Source organism: Microchirus variegatus, assembly GCF_963457635.1.
Source record: "Microchirus variegatus genome assembly, chromosome: 1".
Lineage (NCBI taxonomy): Eukaryota > Metazoa > Chordata > Actinopteri > Pleuronectiformes > Soleidae > Microchirus > Microchirus variegatus.
Genome location: NC_139802.1, coordinates 19176404 through 19202827, shown reverse-complemented (window position 1 = coordinate 19202827; position 26424 = coordinate 19176404). Strand labels below are relative to the sequence as shown.

The window sequence follows — 26424 nt, the reverse complement described above, 5'->3', positions numbered from 1 at the left end:
CACTTTTATAAGAGTGTAGTATAGTGTTGATTCTTGGATGTTGGTGTGTTTTTTTCCTAGATTGTGCAAATACAGTGTAATGTTATTTCTGGCACATTTGCTACACAGGGAAAACAACAAGCTTAAAATGCCTCTTCAGATAAGCCTCAGTGAGCAGGAGCAGAGCGGGGGAACTGCCACAGGTCGACCCTTAATTGTGTGTAATGACGTACTGTAACTCCACTCTACTCTGTGATCGACATATGTCAACTTTAATGGGGGAGATAATGTGACAAAAGACTATGGATCGCCGTCTCCCTCCTTATATAAACACTTGTTATCTTGAGACCAAAGTTCCATACTTAGGTCATGTGATAATGAAACCATTTTCAATGATCCGCTCTGAACACCAACGTCTTTCTTTCGAGTAAAAGACACATGAAGAAGACAAGGAATCATGTCTGACACCTGAACAGTTGACGCGTAGAGTAGAAATCATCAAAAATAAGGAAAAGTCACATGTTTATTGAGCGTCTAATCACAAGGTCTTTGCACGACATATTATTACAATATCTACATAGTTTACATGCACAGTGGTGTTGTGTCACATTTGTGTTTGGCTCGGTACGTTTTAATACTGGTCCATAGAAATGACCCGAGGGTGTGGTGGTGAATGCCAGCCTTTTTTAAAGCAAACAAACAAAACAAACAAGCTAATATTACGAAAAGTAAGACAAATGCCATAGTTCTGCTTTCATATATCAAAACATCAACACTCATTTTCAAAAATAATCCCAGAAATAAAAGGCAATAAAACAGTTCTAGTGGCAACAGAGGGGGGGGGGGGGGGGTGGCGGACCTGAATCCTCCTGCTGGACTTTAATCCCACTGTGAGACACAAATTAGAAGTTTTTCACGGTATGAAAAAAATGATATCTATATACCTATACACCTATATATTATTATTACCATTGAGTAAACTAGTATTCAAATTACAGGTATATTTACCATAGGTGTTTGAACAATTTAACAAATTTGTATCTACATTAATAACATATTCCACGGTTAAGGTGCAGAAACTGCAGACTGAGTAATGAATTCTTCCTGCTTCGTGGAATGCGATGAAATGGAATATCTGAAGCGGACTGACAAAAAGAGCAAAGTTATGAGCTGTTTCCAGACACACCTGGAGAACTGGCTCCAGACCTTTGACGTTCACATATTATGATGAACACAGAGGGAGATTGTCAGCAGGAGAATCTGGGTGAGGGAGTGACACGCGGCTCGAGCATGTAGAGGAAAAAAACCCACATGCCAAGTCACTCCCTATAGATTATCAAGAGTTTCTTCCACTGTTTTCTCACAATGAATATTATCTGGAAATGAGGCTATAGGGAGAATGTCTGGAAAATGTCCAGAGCGACTCCTGCCCCTCTGGACAATCTTTGGAGAATACAGATTTGAGGTCAGCTACACTATATGGACAAAAGTATTGAATCCAGGTGTTTCAATCAGGCTTTGGACTAGGCCCCTTATCTCCAGTGAAGGACCATCTTGATGCTTCAGCATACCAAGACTTTTTGGACAATGCTATGCTTCCAACAGTTTGAGGAAGGCCCTTTTTTATTCCAACATGACTGTGTCCCAGTGCACAAAGCAAGGACTATGAAGACAACCCTTTAACCCCATCGAGCACCTTTGGGATGAACTGGAACAGAGATTGTGAGCCAGGTTTTCTCATCCAACACAAGTGCCTGACCCTTATCACTGCTCTACAGAATGAATGGGCAACAAATTCAGATAGAAACACTTGAAAATCTTGAGGAAAGTCTTCCAAGAAGAGTGGAAGCTGTTAGAGTTGGACCAACTCCTTATTAAAGTACTGTATAGCATGTGTAGTGAATACTTTTGTCCATATAGCGTATTATCAGGCTGTGGCTCAGGAGGTAGAGAAGGACGCGAGTCCCTGGATCCTCCATTCCAGTCAATGTGTCCTTGGGCACTAAAGCAGGCGTTGGCATTGGACGGTTGTGTGCGTGTGATACAGACGTGAGACGTGTGCAGAAGCAGAAGCTGCATTTTGTGCGTGATTGGCCACCATTAACATAAAGTGCTTTGTGTGGCCTTTTAGAGACGAAAAGAAGCTTTATAAATGCAGCCCATTTACCAGATTAGTTTCTCTTTTTGAGGAGCAGAAATGTATTATTTGTACGGACTTTGTGTCCCCCATGCCTTCAACTGTCTCCTCTCTCAAGAGAGCACTGTATCGTATTCAGAAGACGTCCTCTGTCAAGAAGTGGACGGAACTCAAATGCTTTCACCAATGGGTAATTTGGTGATGGAACAATGACGATGAAACAAAAGTAAAGAAACACAAATGACCACACACCATATGCTAGTGTCTTTCACATAGTAGGAGACAAACGTTATTGTGGTGTGGAGGTGGAGGACAGCTTCGTCTGTCATGGCCCCCGGTCACTAAGCAGTGAGTGCTCTCTCTGTGCTCAGGACATTCTGCCTCTTGTCGTGATGTCCCTGTTTCCTCTTCTTGCAGAATACATAGAGAGCTGTGATGGGGACACAGCTGACCGAGGACACCAGCAGCAGCCCGATGAAGACTTGACCAAAGACAGGATATTCCGTCGCCACAGTCTTACCCTGAGGAGACAGGTATGGTTATCAGGACACGTCCTTTTAGCACAAATTGGCCATTTGTGTTTGTTCTTTACACCACCTGTTATCACAAACACAGACTGTTCAGTCCATCCACCGTGTACCCATGTAACCCCTGGTTACATCACCAATCCTCCTTCTTCTAATAAATTCCTGCAGGCTGTAGACTACAATTGCCCGTTATGTCACCAATTCTTCCCACTTTCTTGAAGTCCCTTTATTAACCCATACTTAGCCAAAAAAAACATTACAAAATCCATATTTATTCTTTTTTGGCCATAGTTGTAGATGAGTAGTGAGCAGACACTTATTCACGTTCATACATCGGCTTTTGTTGACATGCTAAAATGAACCGAAGAGTTTTTAAAGTTTACAAATAATAAAACAGACGGTGTGGGACAGTTATGAATGTGACCATGCCCCTGCAATGACAGTAGTAACGATATAAACAATAAAGTCGCTATTGTGCGTATTTAGCATATATCACCTTACTCAAATGCACAATATCATTCTTTTCTTCATGAATAAGTTCAGCACTCTCTTTGTTTTCCTGCTGTTACCTCACACTGCCGTCTTTAACCTCGAAGGGACCTTGTGTTGTTGTGTAACATTGAGACTGACCTAATGCTCTTTGTCCCTTTTTTTTTTTTTTTTTTAGCTTTTTATGCCTTTGAACCATTCCAATAACTGTGCTTTGTGTCTGACTATTACTTAAGCCTTGTCTGACCACAGGCGTCTTCACGTCCCTGTCTTTATGTTGCCACACTTTACATCACTGAGGGCTGACATTAAAACATGCTGATGTTTACGTTATATTACAGGAACACTGCACAACTGACCACTTCTTTGGAAAAAAAAGGAATAAAGCAACAAGGCCAAAGCTCACCAGCTCTTTATCCCATGCATGGTAGGTGGGTGTCCCTCCTCGTATGTAGTTGACAATGTAGATGATAAATATGACAATAAGGAGAAGGGGACTGACGAACTTCCACATGATTTTCCAGTACCAGTTTGGACGATGACCAATCATGTCCTCTATGTCTTTTTCAAACCTAAGACAAGAAGATAACGTGTTAAAATCAGTTAGATTTGGAGCAGCAAAGAAACACAAGCTGAGCTCAAGGGCGAATGTGAATGTGGATATCAGTGTGTCACACAAACATACACAAACCTGTTCATTCCATAGATGTAGCTAACAGTTATGATCTCGATGAGGACGACAAACAATAGGGAGAAACTGGCCCCATAATCATTAAAGATGGTAAACCAGTAATTCCCTGATGTGGTGGTGAAGCTGAGGCCCACCAGGAGACAGAACATGCACACCAGACCTGCAAGCAAAACCACAACACTCACACACATGGATACCACTGGTGCACATTTGATGTACAATTACATGTTTTTACATTCACTCCAGTGTAAGAACAGAATCAAAACAACATTGATATTGTTGTAATATTAAAAATGCTTATATCATATCAAAGTTGAGTGTCTCATTAAGGATCCACAAAAGTCTGAGGGAAAAAATATTCATAACTATTAAAAAACCTGGTTTGAAAACAGCTCATTTGGCTGTTTAGACTGGTTTAGACCACTGGTCAGGACAGTGTGGGCATGGCAGATAACGCTCTGATTGACGGCTCCTTTGTTTTGATTGACATCTCCCTGGCTCTGCCCATGTCAAACAGTCCCATAGCGACAACACAGTAATGGTGACTGTAAACAGAATCCAGCCGTATATGTTTGAGCCCTCTGATGATTCGGAGGATGGGGGAGGAGGGGAATTCAACTCGGCCCACCAGCCGACACCGACCGGGCCGACCCCCGCCAGGCGCATTTCCTCTGCCGGTGGTGCGCCGAGACCGGCTCTAGGTCGGCTTGGAAAGGCTCGAGGTGACAACTGACGGGGATGATTTATAATTGGTTTGGATTTATTGCCTAATAAATCCCAGACATAACTCCGCCCAATTGAAAGACAAATATTTTGAATTTGGATGAAAACTGATTTCTAGTATTTTTACATGTTAAATATTATATACATAAGACCCTTAATTACATAGACTTTTGTTGATTTGTGTTTCCAAAGGCTTTAACATCACATTCAAAACCACATTTCGTTTTTTTTCAACTTTAGGATTGTGTTTGTTTGTGTAGATTTCACAAATCGATGCAGTGATTATGTAACTCTCCCTGTCTCTCGCTCTTTGTTGCAGACTATTTTGCCCTGTGCCCCTGTTGCACCCGACTTCTGAAAGTATATACTATGCCAATGCGCCTGTGTTCCTGAGGTAAGTATGAAGCACTCCATGGAAACTCCATGTTCCTGTTGGGGGGAACCCCCGCTGTCTGAACGATGTTCATCATAAATCCTCAGCTTTTGTGCACGGCTCAGTAAATCCCAATTAAGTCGTTGGTCACATAAACCTTTGCTTGATTGGTCATAGTAACGCAAATTATATCTAACAAACTTAACCTCACCATGAAACAAACGTGCCTTGAGACTGAAGTAGGATTAAAATGGGCCGGAAACAGATCAATTCTGTCTGGTCTGCAAAGAGAAACATCTCATTCGTGTACAACCTACTAAAACTCTTCTGTGAGCAACTCACTCAAAGTCAACAAGAAACAAACAATGGTTGGATTTCACCCATATTTGTAGGCTCAATTTGCAACATTCTGCATCACAGAAAACAAACATTAATGTTGTTTTGAGCCTCTGTTGGGCCTCTGTTTTAATATCGGTAATAACGGTGTGTGGCTGTTATATTTGGAGACCCATCGGAAACACTGGACCTAGTTTATGGGACGAGCACATTGGAACCTTGAAACCTTGAGAATCAGTGCTTGGAGTTTGAAACCTCCAAGCACTGATTGGTCGGAGAGTTTTGTCACTGGAAGAGTATACATGGCTGCTTTTTCCGCAAAAAAAATACACACCGGGGACCACTGACAAGGTGCTGAGGTACTATGAAGTAATGTAGAATGACGTGCCTGAACAGTTTCTCTGTTGGTCTCACACTAGGCCCACACAGTAAAACATGGGCTAATGTCAACACAGATAATGATGAAGCCTGGATCTTACCATTACACAGCTCGGGTCTAATACTGGAAAAGATCTTGAAGTCTCTCAATGGCGTGATGACGGCAGTGATGTTGCCCAGCATGCTGCCCATTCCCAACAGCAGGAGCATGAAGAAATACAGCACTGACCACAGCTGTGGCAACGGCATGTTTTTAATGGCCTCAGTGTACACGATAAAGGCCAGGCCGGCACCCTCCACTGCCTGAAACAGAGAATTTACAACTGAAGAGGACACTAGTTTGGTCTTTTGAATCTTCTGCATCGACACTTATACGTTACCATTTGAAAACAGCATTTTCAAATAATAAACTGCTCCCATACTAACACAAGGAAAAACTAGGGCTGTCAAACAAAACATCTTAAGCAGCTCCTACAAGTCTTTTTCCTGAAGTCGCATTGTACGCATTGTAGGTTTTTTGTTGTTGCATATGCCACACAACGATCCTCAGCTGTTTTTAACAGTGACACACACAACAACAACTCAAGGTGTAACAGCGTCTTACACAATGTTTATATAGCGCCAATGATACCTGCTCTGAGGTTAGAGATTGCAAATAAATTCACACTGTGTGCAGACAGCTACTGACAGTGATATACTGGTGTGTTCACTCAGAACTGTCAGAGACAGCAGATCTTTATCTGAACTCGCTGATGTTCCAATCTGATCTGCTGACAACATATTCCACAAATGCCCATCTATTATTTTGTGAATAATTAATGACAAATGAATTACATTTTCTGTTTTTACGTATACATTACTATGGCTGGGTCCACACATTGTCTACATATATCAAGGTTTGTCCATTTTCTACATAGCAAAGGCAGAAGTTATGCAGTAGACACATATTCTATGTGAAGAAGAATATAGTGAGGATTATCGGTAAGGTTCGGTAAGGTTCGAGCTACATCAACAAAAGCTTTTCTTGTTTCGTGTTGAATTTGGAAATATCCTTGTTTTGGTCTCTGCCCGAGTGTGTCCTCCATCCTTTCAACACAGACCTACTTCCATTCCCTTCCAACTGTTTCTCCTGGTCTATCTTCATGTGTAAAGACCAAAGTTAGAACACCAGGAGCAACTGACCGGCCTGACACCATCATTGACTACATGTTTGAATCAACAGAGCCATTGGGAAAGCTGCCTCAACTTTAGCCAGACTTACTACTCACATCTGGCAATGAAGAGCAAGACCAAATGTTTGATGCTTGCATAATGAGCAGTCTCCTTTATGGTTGCGAGGCATGGACAACAGAAGCTACACAAGTTCCATCTGTGTAGTCTTCACTGCATCCTTGGAATTTCATGGCACAACAGGATACCAAACATTGAGGTCCTGTCATATATAGGTCCTCCCAGACTTTGATGACTGACCCTTGAAGTTCCCGTTTCACTTGTCCATGGACTGCCCCCCGAAAAGGCAGACATGGGAGTAGAGTGCAGAAAATCACAGAAGGTGGTGTTGCATGCTACATCAAATGCTCTGCAACCTCCACAAAAGGGACTGTCACTCCTGCATTGTACTTATCAGCCTTATCTGTGTTTGCCCTCATGGGCACTTCAATCCCATGTCCACTTTAAACTTCTAAGGTAGCCTGGAAAGGGTCCTAAGTGGGTAAACACAGGTGACGCCACCATGGAAACCACAGACAAACCCACCTGGGACCCATATTGTTAGCCCAAATATAACCCTTATGGGGCCCACATGGATATGCTGGCTATACTACAGTATTATCGCTTTCTAGCTATTTATTCACACTTAAATTGAATTGACTAGCTATGTGTGATTTCTAAATATTTTAGTTCACAATTTTCACATTTTTTTTAGTTTATGGCTGTGTTCCTCATTTAAGTCTCATGGTGCACAACATGCAATTATTGGATGTGCAAAGCAAGAAAAGCTGCTGTTTTCAGATCACAAGTGCAAGGTCTTCAGCTTAAACTAACTCCAAATGTAACCTTCTCTTCAAACAGTCAACACATATCTGTCAACAACAGCAAAAATCAATGAATTCATTTAAAACAGTGTTTTTTTTTCAGTGTGTTTTGTAATCATGAGACATACACTGTCTAGTTCATGATCCAGGGAACAGGTTTCCAGTTTGTCGGCGATTTGAGCAAACTGGTCCGGGTGTGATGCGTTGAGAGTCTTAACCCAGTCAAAGACAGTGTCAATGGTGATGCTGTCCTCTGCTAGATCAAACGTATTCAGCAGCAGCATGCGTGACCTGGAATAGGAAAAAGAACAGTGTTCTATTAAGAATGGTGCAATAATTGTATTATAATTATATAACTTTACCCTGAACTGCACCCCAAATATCACTTGCAATATCCTTTACCTCTTGCTCAGCGTGGTTTGGTATTACATGTGTGAGTCAGGGGTCGCGTTAACCGAATATTTTCCGTCATTGACCGTTTTTTTAAAACGCCGATGGAAAAATCCGAGGGCCATCCGTCATTTTGACAGATTGCAATTCACACCCCTGACCACTTGGTGGCGAAGAGCATATTACAGTAATTGGCTCTTGTAGAAGAAGAAAAGTAGAAAAGAAGAAAAATGTCACGGCAGTTGAGTGTCAGAAGTTTCTTTAAAAAGCCCAATAACGATGTTGATAAAAGAGGTGAAAAAAGAGGGATAGATGCAGATGAAGATGAAGGACAAACTCAGCCCTTGGCCTCGGCGGAGCGAGGAGATGAGGCGGGAGCACAGAGTTCAGTGGGAGCGGGAGTTCTCCTGGCTGAGGACGGAGGATGGAAAAATCCGGGTGGTGCTGACAGCGCGTTAAAGAGCTAAGGACAGGAGGCTTTGGAGCGCGTCTGTGACCCGCTCATATTTCACTATTCATTGTTCATATGTAGCTACTGGGGTCACACAGTCTGTTTTTGTTACTGCGGAGAAAAAGTTACATGTTCTTCATATTCTGCTTGATGTGTGAATCCACGGTGTGGATTATTTGTTCATCTTTTTTGGACTGAATATTTATTAATTATAATGAATTAAAATTAAATGCAATTGAATATTATGATTTTAAAAATTTAAGTGACCAGAAAAAATAGCTTATGACAGGATTTTTATGACCCTGTCAGTCAAAATGACAGAAAGTCTAGCGCAACCTCTGGTGTGAGTTTATGTAATTGTAATTGTAAGTAATTGTCTGAACCACCTTTCCTTCACAACAGCCTGCTGCTTTACAAGTATGTATTGATGTGCCTTTTGCACTCTGTTCCTTCATCAACTGATTCAGAAGCTTTCTTTGGATGTTGGAGTTTCACAGTTTATTTCTGCATGAACAAAGGCCAGTTTGAACTGCTTCTTCACAAACCTTTTTTTTACTACCTACAATTTTGTAAGCTTTTGAAAATTCTGTCGTCATCTCTCCCCCATTGTCGTTCTCATTGTGGTGATGATTCATACGCTCATGCTGACTGACCCACAGACTGCCAAGCTCTGAAGTAATTGCCAAAAACAGAGGTAACTGCAAATATATTGTGCAATTTCACCTACAATATTAGACACACTGGTAAACGTATTTTCATAAAGTTACCTTCTGCCATTTCAAAAAAGGAAAATACATAAATAACTTTATACAGACAAACAAACAAAAGATCTGCGGTTAAGTGTGAGGAGGTCACGAGTCCGAATGGTTTCACTGAGTAACAACTAAGGTTGAGGTTGTTATCCACGTTTGCAATATCCAGATTGCCCAATCTGTCGGAACATAGTGAGGTCAAGGGAAAGCCCTCCCCTGCTGCCACTCTCTGCAGCTGCCCTCAAGTGTCTGTGATTATCCATATCTATTCAGATTAGGACCACATGTCATAGAGCAGGGAAGTGTCTGATAGGGCACCAGTGGTGTCAATCGAAGGTTCATTGTTCAGTGCCATTTTAAAAACAAGACGAGCGTAACTGAAGTTCGAGAGACGTTGGATTTGAGATGATGCAGCAGCTGTCAGTGGGTATGTATTACACTCTTAGAAATAATGGTTCCAAAAGGGTCCTTCTACAAGGGCTGAGGTTCTACCTGGAACCATTTCCTTCAAACCCTTTCCCGAAGAAAAAAGGTTTTTTCAAGGGTTCTTGGTAACACTAATGGTTCCAGTAAGAACCATTTTGATCCAGAGAACCCTTTGAAACCCCCTTTCCTGAATAAAGGGTTTTAAAAGGGTTCTTGGTGGAACCCTCTAAAAGGGTTCCAGGTGGAACCTTTATAAAAAAGGTTCTACCTGTAGCTAAAAAGGGTTTTCCTATGAGGACAAGCCGCAGAACCTTATATGGTTCTATTTAGCACTTTTATTTCTAAGAGTGTATGGATGTCATGTAATAATGTGTTTTGGACTAAATATTTGTTTTGGTTGGATCTTCTGGATCCTCTGATGGAATAGGACCGTTTTTGTCTGGATTTTATGGAGATAGAGAGTCTAGTATTGTTCGGTTTTTCTCTCGTATCAACTTTAAGCTGCACCAATTCCAAAATAACAATGACACACACACATACCTCTCCAGACAGTTCTCAAAGTTGACGGTGGCTTTAAACCCATAGATGGCAAAGGTGACGATGCTGGCAAATATGGAAGTTCCACTGTTGATGAGGGACACAATGATGGCTTGGCGCTCAAAGTTGTTGTTGTACTCGTTGTAGCTGGCAAACGCTATGAGTGATCCAAAACCCAAACCCATAGAGAAAAAGATCTGAGTGGCTGCATTTATCCATGTATTAGGGTTGGCAAGCTCTTCCATCTGAAAGCACATGCACACACAGAAGGGTAGATTAAAAAGAAGGAATATTCCTACAAAACAAAATAAGAATAACATCAAAGTAATCATTCATCATCAAGGAGCCTCAAAGTGGTTCTGTCCTCTGCTGGTAATTACTGTTTTCTCTTTACTTTGCTCTAGGTCTGTTCAATTCTGTGTGGCAATGTTTGGCCAGTATGTTTATTTCCCCTCAGCCAATAACAGCAGGTGGGGCAATCAGGTTACAGCCAATCAGGTATCAGACGCTGTGGTCGTGGCAGACATGGCACCTAAGAAATGCTAGTCAAGTGAGGTGGATAAAAGCCGTTCAAAAACCAGAGTTTGGGTTTGGTCTTTATGCAATGGCGAGAACTGAAGGAGGGGACGGAGATAATGAGCGACACAAAGGTGGCCTTGTTTCTGTTAGACAGGTGAGTGCTAGGGTTAGCCTAAATACTTCATAGGTCATCAGGGATGTAGGGACCTGTGGGACCTGTTCTTTGTGGGTTACTTATTCTACCTAACAGCAGCATCCATGTTTGTCTGTATCTTACGACGCGTCAGAGCACTCTGTTATCCTATTGATCACAACAAAATCAAACATGCTAGACTTCTCGTTGGGGTGTCTTAGAGCGTCCCAGGCCCCAAATCTCCGTTCTTCCACGCGTCTGCTCATCTTTCCCGACATGCCCCCCTCCCCCACAGTGCACAGTGAGTCTTCACAGATCAAGGCAGAAAAAGAAGATGGGAAAATCACAGGAATTGATCAGATTTCAAAACATAGACCTACTCTCCAACACAAACTTACCTTTGGTGTGAACATGTACGCGACACCATTGAGGGCACCATGAAGAGTAACACCACGGATCAGGTAGATAATCAGAACCACATACGGAAACGTGGCTGTAAAGTACACCACCTACAGATGGAGCCAAAGAATGATGCTTTAAAGTTGTCCGTTCCGACTGGGAAATTTAAACATGTACAGTTGGTGTGCTTTCAATATTTGTGATTTTACGGTCCCGGGATCTTTCTTACCTTTCCGGTTGACTTTACTCCTCGGATTACAAATAGGTAACTAATTATCCAGGCAAGCAGGAGGCAAAGTGCCTGGCCTGTATGAATGCCTCCATGCTCATTTATAGAAGAAGAAATGTTCAGCGTTTCCCTGTAGAAAAAGTACTGGGTGGGTGTCGCTATTTCACACTCCTCCAGAAGTCCTGTTCGGTTGTCGTTGAGTGGGCAGTCTGACCACGGCAGGACTGACTGAGTAGGACATGAACACAGAAGAGTATAAGTGCGTTATCTTACTGCTCTAAGAAGAGCCAACGAGTTGCGTGCCAACGTTGAAAAGGTGTTTTTAATTAGATGTTTTTATTTAGCAGCTCACTTGAAATGAATTAAAGAAGTACCAGAAACTCCATGCATTGATGATGTTGTAATAGAGACACAGATACATGGATGTCACAACACTGGCAAGACCTAAAAACAAGAGAAGTACACGAAACAAAAGTTATACGTTTTAAGGTGTAGCCCACACTGACTTTGTATTCAATGGGATTGCTCCAAAAAAGTGAGAGCTCTTGACGGTGAATATGAATGTGAGTAATCACTCAGGTAAGATAATAGCAAGACCATTTAAGACTTTGTAAGTGAAAAGCAAAATTGTAAGACTAACTGCAAGTGAGAGAGGTATTACAATAATCCAGTCTGAATGCATGTGTGACATAAGCACTTACCCACTCCTCCCAAATAAGGATTAATGGCACTCCAAGCCCCAATGCTACCAAGACGCATCTTCTGACCAATGGCGAGCTCCATGCAGAATAAGGGTATACCCTCCAGAACGAGCATGATAAGATACGGAATCAAGAATCCCCCTGAATTTGGAGAAATAGTTGCACTCAATTGGGATGCAAAACCCATCCACAACAACAAAAAAAACAACTTTTCAGTTGCACACATAAGCCAAACAACAATGGAAGTCATGCATTTGAAGTAAATAGCAAAATGTATGGGTACAAGAAATAAGGCTGCGTGTCAAATGTAAAGGTTCAGTGTGTAAAATGGAACCTATAGCCTAACTATATACCTATATGTTTCCACTGAGTGGAACGGTTCAATTTGGCACAGTCCGGAACCTATATTTAGGCGTTTAGATTAGGAATAGTACCAAAATAACTGGCCCCAACTGTTCCATTCTCTGACACCCTTCCCTTGGGTGTACGTTCAGGGTAGCTTCACCCACGACAGTCTGCTGACAATAAAACCACACCCTTACGTCGGTGTAAATATGGACGTCCTCCATTGTCTGTTGTGTTGTTGTCGTACCAATACCAATTGCATCAGCCACAGAGGCTTCTGGGAGCTAAGGAAAAGTGATCATTTGCAGGCTCTAGCAGGCACATTGCCGTCATATAGCATGTATCCACTGGACAGATAAATCATCTGAGGCTGGAAGTTTGTGCAGAACTCTTTGCTGCACTGTGGAGCCAAGAATAGAACTTATCGCGGACTGCGCAAACTTCCGGTTTTCAGATACTGCTGCCCTCGCCAGCATTTTCACGTGTTTTACGGACAAAGCTCCGCTCCGCGAGACAACAATTCCAGGAATTTAGCACATTATGAGGTCCCAAAAGTGTGCGGAAGTCAACATCGCGTGTTTTATCTCCTGCACTTAGACTGAGGAGGACCACAAAAACATGAGTGAGTCATCACTTTTCACACTTTGCCGACTGATAGGGCCTCCAGAGTCCCAAATATAAGGATTTAAATGATTCAAAAGTTGATTTTGCATAATATGTCCCCTTTAATTTAGACATGTAACTGTATTTTCACTGAACTGTCCACTTAATAAGTGTTTACTTGGAAAGAACAGAACAAAGGCAATTGCACAGCAGGCTGTTGTTATGTGTCTCCACAGATTTGCTGCTGGGAAGTTACACTTCCTGGACAGTAATTGCAGTTGATGTGTGCTCATTGCTCAGTTATCCGTGTGTATGAGACCAATAAAGACATAATTCTCCCATTTAACCACAACCAAAACTCAATAAAAGCAACATTTCACCCTCCCTTACAGGTGAATATTTAAACACCTTATGCTTTTGTGGCCAGTGAATAGATCTGTTTTTATACAACATGTATAAAACTGTGCTGGGCTGTAGACGTAAACCTTGAACCTGCTCCAACACTTCTTAAATGTGAATATTTTCTGGTTTATTTGCTCCACATAACAAATAATTAATTTAAATGGAATCATTTTGGTTTGTGGACAAAACAAGACATTGGAGAACATCATTATGTCCAGGTTTGGTCAACACAGATCAACATTTTCTGCAGTTTTTACGGACTAAACCAGTACTCGATTAATCGACTGTAATTAATCAAATTAACTTAACTTACATTTTTTCCAATCTTGAAACAAAATACACCAAATCATCATTGTAAGAAGAAGTCAAACCCAATCCTTTACCAGTGCACATCTAAATAATGTTTTAACGACTAATTTTCACTGCAATTTCATGTCAAATATGAATTTTCCTCTGCATGTGTGTGTGTGTGTGTGTGTGTGTGTGTGTGTGTGTGTGTGTGTGTGTGTGTGTGTGTGTGTGTGTGCGTGCGTGCTTGCGTGCGTGTGTGTGCGTGTTGATTGTGTGATGGGCTGCAGCTGTGCATGATCGATTGACAGGTGTGTGAGTGTGTGAGTGGATCCTGATTCGTCCTGCACAGGAGTTTCCACTACAAAAAGCCGGACTCTCACAGCTGTAGTGCCTGACAGCAGACATCTCGTCTTAATAAACCATCTAAATGTTGCTGTTCTGTGTGTATCTGGTGGTTTATGGGTTTTCTTTATTGAAATATTCAGATTATCAGGTTAAAGTGATTCATGCCTGTTTTTTTTGTTGTTGTTTTTCGGGGGGGTTGAGGTGACTCAGGTTTGATTTTCTTCTGGGCAGTGAGGTAACAGGAGTCTGATCACCAAATCGGATTTTCAAATAATCAAATGGCAAAATCAAACAACACTGCAGGTGACGGTCTTCCTCTAGAACTACATCTTATTCACAAATTAACTGAGGTGGCTTCCGTTTCTGAATTTCCTCCATAGAGGGACCAATACAGCTTCAAACTCCCGCTTCAATATCAAGTGAGAGGTTCACAAATATGACGTTTCTTGTTGTTGTTGTTGATGATGCATACAAAAGGTTTTTTTTGTGTGTACGTTTGAGAGGACAGTGAAATTCAGATGCAGAACATCTTGTAATGGTCTTGTTTTGTAACCCAAAGCCTCTCCCACACGAGGGGATTTTCAAATGTGACTTTTTAAAAGATGGGAGACCACAGACACAATGAAATGTGTCACTGATTTTCAAGGGTTTTATATATACGATCCAGTCAGTCCAGAAAAGGACAACACTCCAAACTGGCGTTTTAATCAAACAATTTCAGGAAGGAGAGTCCAAGGACTTGGGATCAGAAACCGGGGAAAGACACTAAATCCTACGTCCTAGGGGGGGAATATATATATTGGGTTTTTAAAAATATAAACCACAAACCGATTCATGAAGTTTGCACTTAAGCGCAGTAACACAGTACTTTTTTTTACTTTCTTTGAACTTGGGTCCTGTTGTGTCACTGTGTTGTGATCAACAGGAGCCACAGTTAGTACGTTAAAGTGTAAAGTCTGTTCACTGGCTTCAAACTGTCTAATCCTCCCCCGTTAATGACCCCCCCCCCCCCCCCACACACACTTGTTTATGGCTTACTTCAACTTTGAGTCCACTGGCTGTTGAACAATTGCTCATTCAGTGCGATAAGGATTCATTTGGATAATAATCACCAGAAAAAAATCCACCTGCGTGACTCAGATTATTGGAAATACTGTACGTCAGTGAGTTTCGGCAGTAAATTATTACAGATGAACTCCTCGATCAATCCGACTCTTTAATGTCAAGTGTGTAAAAACTCCTCAGTCCTGTGTCTGGTAGGGTTTTGATGACAATAACACCGGGATAGAGACGATGATTTACTCAAACACAATGCAACTGGACTTTGTCCCTGTTTCAGGCAGCTTACAGGATGTTTTGAAAGTAAAATGTAGTCTACCCGCTATTTGACACAGAAATCGTGTGTTTGCACAGCAATTCAATTCTGCAGCACATTCAAAACAACCATAGTGGTTTGTCGACCAATGGATGGAACGAATGGATTACTAAATTAATCAACTAAGTCAACTATTAATCAGTTTGAGTATTCAGATTTTTCAGCTTCTTAAACGTGAATATTTTCCGGTTTCGTTGCACCGTAAAAATAAATAAATCATTAAAAGTGAATAATTTCAGTTTGTGGCCAAAACAAGACATTTGAGAACATCATCATTTCCAGGTTTGGTAACATTTTTTAACATTTTATGGACCTTGTCAAGCCTGAATGCTATCATCTCCTATACTGTACCCAGACTGTGTGAGAGTATATACAGGCTGGATTCAGCCTCTTACCTCCGCCGTGCATTTGACACAGGTATGGAAACCTCCACACGTTCCCCAATCCGACTGCATATGAAACGCATGCCAGCAGAAACTGTATGGGATTGTCCCATTTGGGTCTCGCCTCATTTCCCATGTCTGCGTCCTGTGAATGTCTTCAGCTTCAGAGTCAGTGGAGGAGCGTCTGTGTCTGTGTGTGTGAGTCTCTGTGGTGTGTGTGCATGTGTTTGTGTGTGTGTGAGTCCTGCAGGAAGCTTTATAAGCTGCTCCCTGCGGTTGTAGCAGGAGGTCCTTCAGCAACACGATTATTTGTGGGTCATCAACTTGACCTGTGGTGTTGTCGTCGAGAAGACAAGCCCACAGCGTCTGAGGCCAAGACAATTCAAGAGCCTATAAACTTACATCACTTCACTTTTATTGTTACAGGCAGAAAAAAATGACCTGCATCACAGGTTATATATATATATGTATATGTGTGTATATATATACGTGTGATATATCAATTTGAGCAAAAGCAAGTTGAGCAAAAGCAAGTTGTTTTCATACACAATCTCTAAATGAACTAACCTTCCTCTGGTGGAAATAAAACTTCACTTCATCTCTGGCTCCATCTTGATCTAATTTCACTACACCAGTGTGTGAAGTATATGTGAGGAACACGAGGATGATGAGAGAGCAAATGATCTTTTTATTCAGAATAAATCTGCCTCCTGGGAAAAGTCCGTAGTTGACTTTGCTCGGCCTATTTTACACCACTGTATTTTATGTTATACTTCCAAAGCTCAATGTTTTCTCAGATGGTACTTGGTATACAAAGTATGTTGAAGTGATTATCTTAGGATGGGCTTATCAACTACTTTCTTTTTCTTTCTTTTCGTGTCGGAATGAATGACATTTTTAAGAAACCGTTGATACCCATGTGAAAGTGTCTTAAACGACGGCCCTTTGTGTCAGCCTATGGAAATCTACAAATATCAAACCATAAGGTGACACAGAGACCACTGTAATTACTGTGGGGGTGGGCGGGGCCTGGGAGATAACAGTTGATAACACAACAACAATAATCTGTGTCATGAGGAAAGTCCGTGCGAGCTTTCATTATTTCTGGAGCTGAGAGGAAAAAAAGAGTGTCCCCAAAAGTGCTGACCCCATTCCATGCTTTTGTTTTTATTTATTGCAAGAAATAGACATATGAATAGTTTATTCAAGAAAAGTTTATGTTAAATTGAACTAATCATAGATTTATACTGACAGTGTCATTGATACAGAGACACCTGTTGCACAACCACAATTTCTCTCCTTTCCACCCATTTCTCCTTCACGACCCCCTTTTCCTTGCTCACTGTTTTCCCTGCTCCCCTCTCCCGTCCAGGTCACCGTGACTCTCAGATGGTCGTACAGCTGCTTGAGCATCAGTCCATGTGTGTGCGTGTGTCCAAGTGTGGAGACTTGCTGTGCCCCACTTTCCCCATGTCTTTTCAGGGCCAACAAACTTATTTAGCATCATTTAGGACAGGCTGGAATATCTAAGTGTGATATACTGGCAACTTTATTAGGTTTGGAGGACGCATCATAAAGTGCTGCTTCAAGGTTTGACGCGTCTTCTGCAGCTTGCCATGTTTGTAAGACGTGGTTATTACTCCAGTTACCTATTGTCCTCTGACCTCTGGAGTCAACAAAACACTGCCGTAAAATTACTGTACTCTGAAATAACCTGTCTGGCACCAAGATGATGCCATGAAGGCACAGGGAAAAATAAATCTAAGCAAAAAGGCAAGAGAGTAAGGAGGGATCCTCAAACTTCCACCTTCAGGACAACCATTCACGTACACTCTTAGAAATAAGGCTTCCAAAAGGGTCCTTCTACAAGGGTTGAGGTTCTACCTGGAACTATTTGCTTCTGAAAAACCCTTTCTACGGGAAAGGGTTTTTCAAGGGTTCTTGGTAACACTAATGGTTCCAGTAAGAACCATTTCGATCCAGAGAATCCCTTTCCTGAATAAAGGGTTTTATAAGGGTTCTTGGTGGAATCCTCCAAAAGGGTTCCAGGTTGAACCTTTATAAAAAAGGTTCTACCTGGAACCAAAAAGGGTTCTCCTTTCCGGACGAGCCGAAGAACCTTATACGGTTTTACTTAGCACATTTATTTCTAAAAGTGTATACCCTCACTGCGACAGGTTTGTGGCTCACAGATTGGCCTTTACAGCCACCTGAAGACCCACAAATGATCAGCGCAACTGACAGCAATCACACTCGTTTGGAGTGATCGATTTTGATGATGATGATGATGAGAGATTTGCATGAGTTGCTTGTGAGTCTGTTATGATTACACAATGTAAAGTTGTTGTTTTTTTTTAAAATCTGACACAGGAGCATAAATTGTCATTTTCTGTCCCCAACCCACGTTCACCTTTGGGGTGTGTCTCGCCCTTATCGCTCCCCTTCTGCTGCTGCGTTCTGTGGCAGAGGTAGGTCATTATATGTAGGGTTTTGTTGCTCATGTTGACACAACTGTATGTGTATTTTATGGAGGGAGTTTCTTTTCATTTTCCTTCAAAGATTTCCATCTTGTGGCTCATTCTTCACAACGCAGACCACATCAAACTCCACCGGTTACATTATTTCGTCATCATTTTTGTCATAGCTCTGCTGCATGTTTTTTAAGAAAAAAAACAAAAAACTGTGTAAGGTGAAGAGAGCATTTTGGAGACAGATGCTGTATTGGCTCACAGTGGGGGACAGAGGGGACATGTTTTGTCAACAGACATCGACGAGATCTAACTGTGAAGGAGGCCAATCACGTGTTCTGTTTCCATAACCTAGAAACCGCTTTCAGACACACAAGAGAGCGACAGCTGGACCAGTCCAACACCATAAGCCCAAATCAGGGCAACTGCTTTTATAATGCTTTATATAATGTTTCCTTTCATGTTATTCATTTGTTGCCACATTATCCAATAGATTTGCTTTATCAAGCTCATCAAATTCTAAACACATTTATTCTATGAGGTTCTGTTCTGAGAACCACAGACAACCTAATATGATACACACCATTTTGTATATAATAATATACCGTAAATGCCATTTAGGTACAGTGCCATCTTGTTTTCTAATGTGCTCTAATCTGATCCAATGTGATTTAATCTAATCTAAAGACGATGCGAGGATCTAAATATACCTAAATTGTAAACAGAGGCACAATCAAAAAAATAAAATATACCAGTGTAATTGGTATGTATTAACATAAGAACCAATTTAACCATTTAATATTATTAAATCAACAGTTCGGGGTCATCTCACTTGTTAAAGGTCTAGTCCTTAATTTATTCCGAAAAAACCTTTTTTTAAGTCCTATTTTTTAAATCCTGCTTACCTAATGTTTAATTGTCTCACAGTTTATCTTCTCACTTTTATGTTTTGAAGACAGCGCTTTGATGAGACAGAGCTGAAAGGACATTATATTACTTGATTTTTTTATTTCCTTCCACAAGACAACTTTATTTGTGTTTCAGAAACAAACTACAGACTCAGGCCTTAAGCCCATGGTTCTCAAACTGTGGTACATGTAGCACCAGTGGTTCACGAGCTTCCTCTGCTGGTACTTGGAGTAAAATCTGAAATACTAGTATTTTCTCAGGTGGTTACTTGGTATAAAAAATGTTTGAGAACCAATGCCTTAAGCTGTATTCAGCTGAATACACTGACATGTCAAGCATCAGAACGGTGGTTGGAACTCCCTGTAGCTCTTTGCCTGGCTTTCTCCAGTTCATCCATCATGGATGAAGGACCTTGATACATGTTGGTCTTGATTGCTCTCAGCTTCTCCTGGTAGTCCTTTGGCAAGTCGTTCTGCTCTGCTCCCATCACAATCACCTGCAGGGGTCGATGGAGATTCCCTCATGATATCCATTGAAAGACACAAATTCCCCAAACAAAAACAAATATCCATCCATCCATCCATCCATCCATCCATTATCTGCCGCTTTATCCTCTACAGGAGGGTCACAGGGGTGCTGTGCCTATCTCAGCTGACACAAAACAAAACAAATAAACCAATTAAAGGGACACTGTGTAGTATTTATGGGTTTATATAACCCAAAATCCACTTTTTTATACATATTATGTGCTCCTGCATTGTCTAGTCGCTGTATAATAGTTTTTGTTTCATTTTCGTAGTGTTTCAAAAAGTCATGTAAAATAACATGGTCACGGGCCGCGGTTGCATAGCCACTGTTAGCAGCGAGACGCCATGTTTCTACTGGAGCCTGTAAGGACAAACGCGAGATAACAAATCAAGCGTCTCTTTACTTGTAGCGAAAGTCCCGCCTCCACTCTCTCCGATTCGTCTTCTACGGCCGCGGTAGCTCGCCCTCTCCCTCACCTCACGAACCTCATCTGCTGACACGGAGAAAGACGACGAGGACGACATTTGACCAGCTGAGGATACCGTAGCGCTCAGGGAAGGGAGGGGGTGAGCAGAGGAGCAGGTCTTTGTTGTAAATTTCAGCCTCTCCTCTAGATGTCACTATAAACTACTTCACGTTTAAATCAATCAACCTGAAAAAAATGTCAAATATACATTTAAATAATATTTAAATGTATATATGACACATTTATATACCCTCATGAAAAGGGGTGGGAAGAAGTACAATTGATCTCATCCTACACCTTTTTTTTTTTTTTTATGTCCCTCTAGCTCAGGGGTGTCAAACTCATTTTCACTGAGGGCCACATCAGCATAGTTACCCTCAAAGGGCCAGATGTAACTGTCATACAGAATAAATGTAACTAAATGTAACCAAATATAATGTAAAATAAAGGAACTACTCTGTTACATATTGCTAAATAACTTTCTGTATTTATTACTTATTCAATATCACTCGTCGGATGATGCATGTACAATGAGACACTGCAATCTAGTGGCGGTGCTGTCACTTTGCGGGTAACACAATCTCCATGCATTGTGGGAAATGTAGTTTATGGTACACACATGCATATATATATCTCATCCCTGTATCTTGGGATTTTCTTTTCATAATTTTTTTTTTTTAACTGTTTTATGTTTGAATCAAACTCCTTCAAACTGTTCCAAAACTTGATGTAGTGCACAACCCTTAGAATTTTTAAATGACATCTTTGCCTTTGAAAACTATCATGTAAAGCAGCTCATCAAGACTAGAAAATTAAAAGAGTAAAAGTACACAATTAATTTCGGAAATGAAGTAGAGTAAAAGTTGCTAGAAATATAAATAAAGTACAGATACGTGAATTTGACATTACGACACTGAGCAGAAGACGGTAAATAATAATAATAATAATGCGATGGACAAAGCTGTGACCACAAAGCCACTGTGTCCCTCTGAGGACAAAGACTGCTGCTTTTCTGTCATTCACAGTTTCCAGGTCTCACGTGCGTGAGCAAAAGAACAGTCTGGCTCTGTGAAGCACAGTCACTGTCAGATCTGTAAAAACACTGATGACACACGAGGTCAGGTGATTTCACTCTGTGTGAGTGAACTGTAAACCTTATTCCAGATGCTTCACAGAGAGAAACAGTGAGTGTGAACAGGTGATGGCGCCTCATTCACATATCATTTGTCTTCCTGATTCTAAACGTTTTAAACAGCCATGGTTCTCAAACTGTGGTACGTGTACCACCAGTGGTACGCGAGCTTCCTCTGGTGGTACTTGGAGGAAAACCAGAAATACTGTTTTACTGTATCGGAGTGGAGCTGAAGAATTTTGACTGCGTGTAGAAAAAGAAACAAATAACAAAAACATAAATGTAATAACTGATTTAATTCATAGATTTTTACTTCCTACTGCTTTTTATGGTATTTCTTCGAGTGTTTAAGTAATATTTAGTACTGTCTTGCTGACCTACACTCTTAGAATTAAAAGTGCTAAGTAGAACCATAATAAGGTTCTTCGGCTTGTCCTCATAGGAGAACCCTATTTGGCTCCAGGAAGAACCTTTTTATAAAAAGTTCCACCTGGAACCCTTTTGGAGGGTTCCACCAAGAACCCTTTTAAAACCCTTTATTCAGGAAAGTGGTTTTCAAGGGTTCTCTGGATCAAATGGTTCTCACTGGAACCATTAGTGTTAAGAACCCTTGAAAACCCTTTGCTTTTCAGAAGCAAATGGTTCCAGGTAGAACCTCAGCCCTTGTAGAAGGACAATTTTGGAACCCTTATTATTAGAGTGTACCCAGGGACATCAGATGCAAATGTATGTCCATGCAAAAATAAACAATAAATCAAATCAAATAAAAAAACAACGATTGGTTTGGTTCTTACCTGTAGGTACTGTGGGGATGGTTGGGCATACACACAGTTGTTCATGATGTAGGTCCGACAGTTTAGATCCTGGCCTTTTGTCTTCACGGACACCTCCACTGGACTGTAACCCCCAAATGTCACATTCTCTTGTCTGAGTGCGTTTCAAAACAAACATACAGTAGCCGGCGTTAGTTTCTCAGGAGAAGTTATACACAAACATACTGAACATTATCATTATTATTATTATTATTATTATTTTTTTTTTAAAGAAGAAAAAAAACAACAAACCATACTTGTCTAGAGACTCCAAATCCGACATGTCCATTCTCCACACCACGCCCCACACCTCGTCCCCTGGGCTGTGCTCTATAGTGGCTACACCTCCGTGCCACCGTTTAGAGGCGACACCTTTAAAGTTGCCAAACCCTAGTTTGTAGTCCTGAAAGACAGGCAAAAAAAATACTGGGGGTTGGAACTCTTGTCTTTGCAGCAGGAAGACCTGGGTTCACAGCCTTACTGCATGTTCTCCCTGTGGGTTTCCTCCAGTTTGGGGATCAAGCAAATTGGACTTTAAATTGACCGTAGGTGAGAGTGAATGGTTGCTTGTTTCTATGTGGCCCTGTGATGGACTGGTGAGCTGTCCAGGGTGTGACTCTGCCTTTCACCCTATTATCTATAGCTGGGATTGACGCCATCATGTGGAGGATAAAGCGTAGAAGATGAGTGAGTGAGTGAGTGAGTGAGTGAGGGAGTGAGGAAGTGAGTGAGGGAGGGAGGGTTTCCAAAATTGTTCAGATGTGGCCAAATATTGTCCCCATCCTTAGACTGGACCTGCACATATACTCATTAATACACACTGTATATTGATTATTAATGACCTCCACCAAGGAGGTACTGTATATGTTTTTCCGCAGGAGTTTGTTTGAAAAGTCCCGGATGATATTTTCAGGAAATGTCCGCAATGGGACCAAGAACAAGTGATTACATTTTGGGCGTGATCTGTAGACGCTATCACTGGTTACAACATCCGCTGTCTGACCCATTCGCGCCGACAGGGTGTATTTTGTAGGCACTGAGCTGCCTTGGTGGAGGTCTGCGCTCTCCGAGTGCTTAGTTGTTGTTATTATTATTATTATTAGGGTCCTCGTTACACTACAGTGACGAGGAACCTATTGTAATTGTAAAAACGCGTACACAAGACCGCGTACACAACAGTGATGAGGGTAGGGACCTCGTACACAACAGTGATGAGGAGCCCAGTGATGAAGAGCATAGATTGAATTATTATTATTATTATAACCAGTTGAGGTTACAGCTATTACGAGCTTTTGTTAAAATGTCCGTTGTAATCTGTTGAACTTGTGGGAGAGGGATTCGAATTGAACTGCATGCTTGTGTTGCACAAAACACACTTGAGAGCAATGTCACGTGATATTGAGCAACCACCAGGTTACTTACAAGTGTGGAACTGGAAGTCAACTGGAGTTTAAACCAGAGTCTCCCTTCAGTTGGAGGAACTAAACTGTCAGCCTTTAAGGCGCAGAACTTGAGAGGCCATTAATTATAACAATAAGTATTTCAGAAAACTGGTTGTGTGTGTAAATGGTGTAGTTTCATGTTTTAATGTTCTTGTCTTGTGAGCCTATTCAAATGTAACAGCCGGGCCGGCAAAAACAAACCAACGGCTCAAACGACAACACATCATAAACAGTATTTACATAGCTGATATTTGTTTCCTGACACTGTTTGAAGCTCAATGATGCCTATTAGACCAAAAATGTCAACCCTTACCTTGAGCCAGCCCACACAGTGAACTGTTGCAGAGGGGTTTTTGAGCTGTAGACGTTCCTTCAGCAGGTTGCTGCCATATGCAAAGTACAAGAAAGTGTGGTTGTTCTCCATGTTGTTTCAGTGATAGTAATCAAATACTAGCCTTGCAGCCCCTCTCTCTCCCTCTCTCTCTCTCTCACACACACACACACACCATTCTCACACCACGGCACTGTTATGTTCCTTTCACACTCACAATACTTGTTATGCCTGATACCACAGCATTGTTCTGTGGCGCATGGACTGGAAGGTTCACAGAGGCAGACAATAATTAGTTTCAGCTTGACAGTATCTTTCTATCCCTCCAAGTGCTAGATCATTGTGTTCCTCTGCAGTAAAATTGAAATTGAAATTAACATAATAACAAAAATAGTGAAAAATCATCTTCCTGGATCCAGGTCATGTTGTTCGCAGTAATAATGATGGAACATTATGAATTATTTGACAAAGTTAAAGTTTGGAAGTCTCCTTTGAATGATTTGCCCCAAATTCTCATTGCCCTCATTTTTTGTGTTTATTTTGATCACTAGGTGGCAGCACATACATACAGATGTTACTGTATTAGTTTTGTATTGTCCCTAACCTTTGGGTGTCCCAAGAGTTTAGTCTTCTAGTTCACTATACTGAACCCCATACTGCGTCCATATTCATTCTAATTAAAAATACATTATCATCACATAATAAATTATAAAATAATAATAAATAAATAAATAAACAAACATTAAATCTTTGCCTATGTGTCATAGAGACACACGTGGGGTGCAGATCTTTGTCTGCTCTGAGGTTGCGAGGTGATATTGGTGCATGTATAAATATAAATACTAAAATATAAAAACAAGGCAATATCTCAAAAGTTACCTTCAGTTTTTCAATCCATTTAATGTAATTAAAAGTGTAGCTTTTCTTAGCCACCTGGTGACATGAAGCAGCTGCCATATTCTGAAATATGGTTGATGTAATCAGGCGTACATTTTTAATTTAGTGAGCCTTTTGTTCATTGGCTTAAATTGTTTTTTATTTCTTTTGTTCCTGCTAAAAACATTGATTAAAACAACACTGGAGCCTGACTGGTAATATGCTTTTAATACCAAATAAAATTATATTTTGTATTATTAAAAAAATAAAATATATATATAATATATAATAATTTTACTGCGAACCACCCTCACACTGATCACAACAAGAAATCACCCAAAAATACAGAAAATATCAGGTTTAATAAGACATTTATTTTAAACAAAAGCACCCCCCTCCCCACCCAACCCTCCTGAAGGAGGATCCCTACAGGTGTGTGTTGCATAGGTTAATTGACTAACTAGTCAGATGAAGGAAAAGTTGTCTTATATTTCTCTTCTACACGACGATGCCGCAGTAGCTCCCACTAAAAACCCCTTAAAGCAAAAACATGTTTCTCACTTAAAGTTCAAACTGCAGCATGAATGGCTACAGTAACAGCTCGGTTGACTGGAGGGCTTCACTAGATGCCGCGGGTGAGTAATGGTGTACGGGAGTCTCATGATGTGATAAATGCTATGTACTCTTTATTATGGAGGCTTCCCAAAGTGATTATAAAGAATGGCCTCAGGTTAAGACAAAATCGCTTAAAAAGTCCCGTCATAGGAAATTGAAAAGAGTTCCATTGCAGAGAAGGTCGGTGAGCTACAGCTTCAACTGACTACATTCTGCTGTGCTAAATGTGCTTCACATGGTTGTTTTTCAAACTGGCTAAGTAGTTTGTCCATTCTTACACGCGCACACACACACACCTGAACATAAAAACACAATAACACATGAGTCTCACAGAGGTAGTGCTGCCAACACTTCACTGAAGCCAAAACCATTATCACCACTCCAGTTTGATGGTGAGTTGGCTGGACTCGATCTGACCTGTGTGCCTGTGGTACGTTACCAGAGGATCCTTTTTAAAGGTCCAATATGCATCAAACGTGGCAACACGCGGTGGTGGTTGCTTGTCTGTGAAACAAGGGAAGCTAATTTCAGGCCCATAAATATAATTTATACATAAATGCTGCCCCCATTTTATGTGCTGTCATAGAGCAATCGCCTCTGGTTGAATACTAATGTCTCGAGCAACGAGTGATGTCACACATATTAAAACTGGGATTAGTTTTACATGGGTAGGTGGAGTAATGGAATTTTACCACAGGACATCTGTAATATTAATGGCTAATTTGCACGGGATAAGAGATCGCATTAAAATTACCACAATTGGGAGGCGTAAATCGCTCCGTCTGTCCCAGTACTCCTTTACTGGGCCCAGACCTGCCTCTATGGCGAGGCCCGTGCGTTCACGTCTATCACCCTACCCAGTCATTTCGGGGGACGCCAACCAGAGCCCTGATGCGGT

General features: G+C 41.1%; 2 protein-coding genes across 2 annotated transcripts; both read right to left on the bottom strand.

Annotated features, from left to right (window-relative positions):
- Nucleotides 1-2457: 2457 nt before the first annotated feature.
- slc6a20 (solute carrier family 6 member 20) lies at nucleotides 2458-16083 on the bottom strand (the record flags this gene model as incomplete). Its single annotated transcript, XM_083892323.1, has 11 exons — nucleotides 2458-2637; nucleotides 3539-3704; nucleotides 3824-3983; nucleotides 5735-5936; nucleotides 7795-7957; nucleotides 10226-10467; nucleotides 11273-11383; nucleotides 11503-11730; nucleotides 11855-11946; nucleotides 12204-12344; nucleotides 15960-16083. The coding sequence occupies 11 exons, from the start codon at nucleotides 16081-16083 to the stop codon at nucleotides 2458-2460; spliced, it is 1809 nt and encodes a 602-aa protein (XP_083748449.1).
- Nucleotides 16084-19655: 3572 nt separating this feature from the next.
- Nucleotides 19656-24128, bottom strand: ggctb (gamma-glutamylcyclotransferase b; the record flags this gene model as incomplete). The annotated part of the gene is made up of 4 exons (XM_083886810.1): nucleotides 19656-19820; nucleotides 22245-22377; nucleotides 22520-22665; nucleotides 24018-24128. The coding sequence occupies 4 exons, from the start codon at nucleotides 24126-24128 to the stop codon at nucleotides 19656-19658; spliced, it is 555 nt and encodes a 184-aa protein (XP_083742936.1).
- Between the last annotated feature and the right edge of the window lie 2296 nt (nucleotides 24129-26424).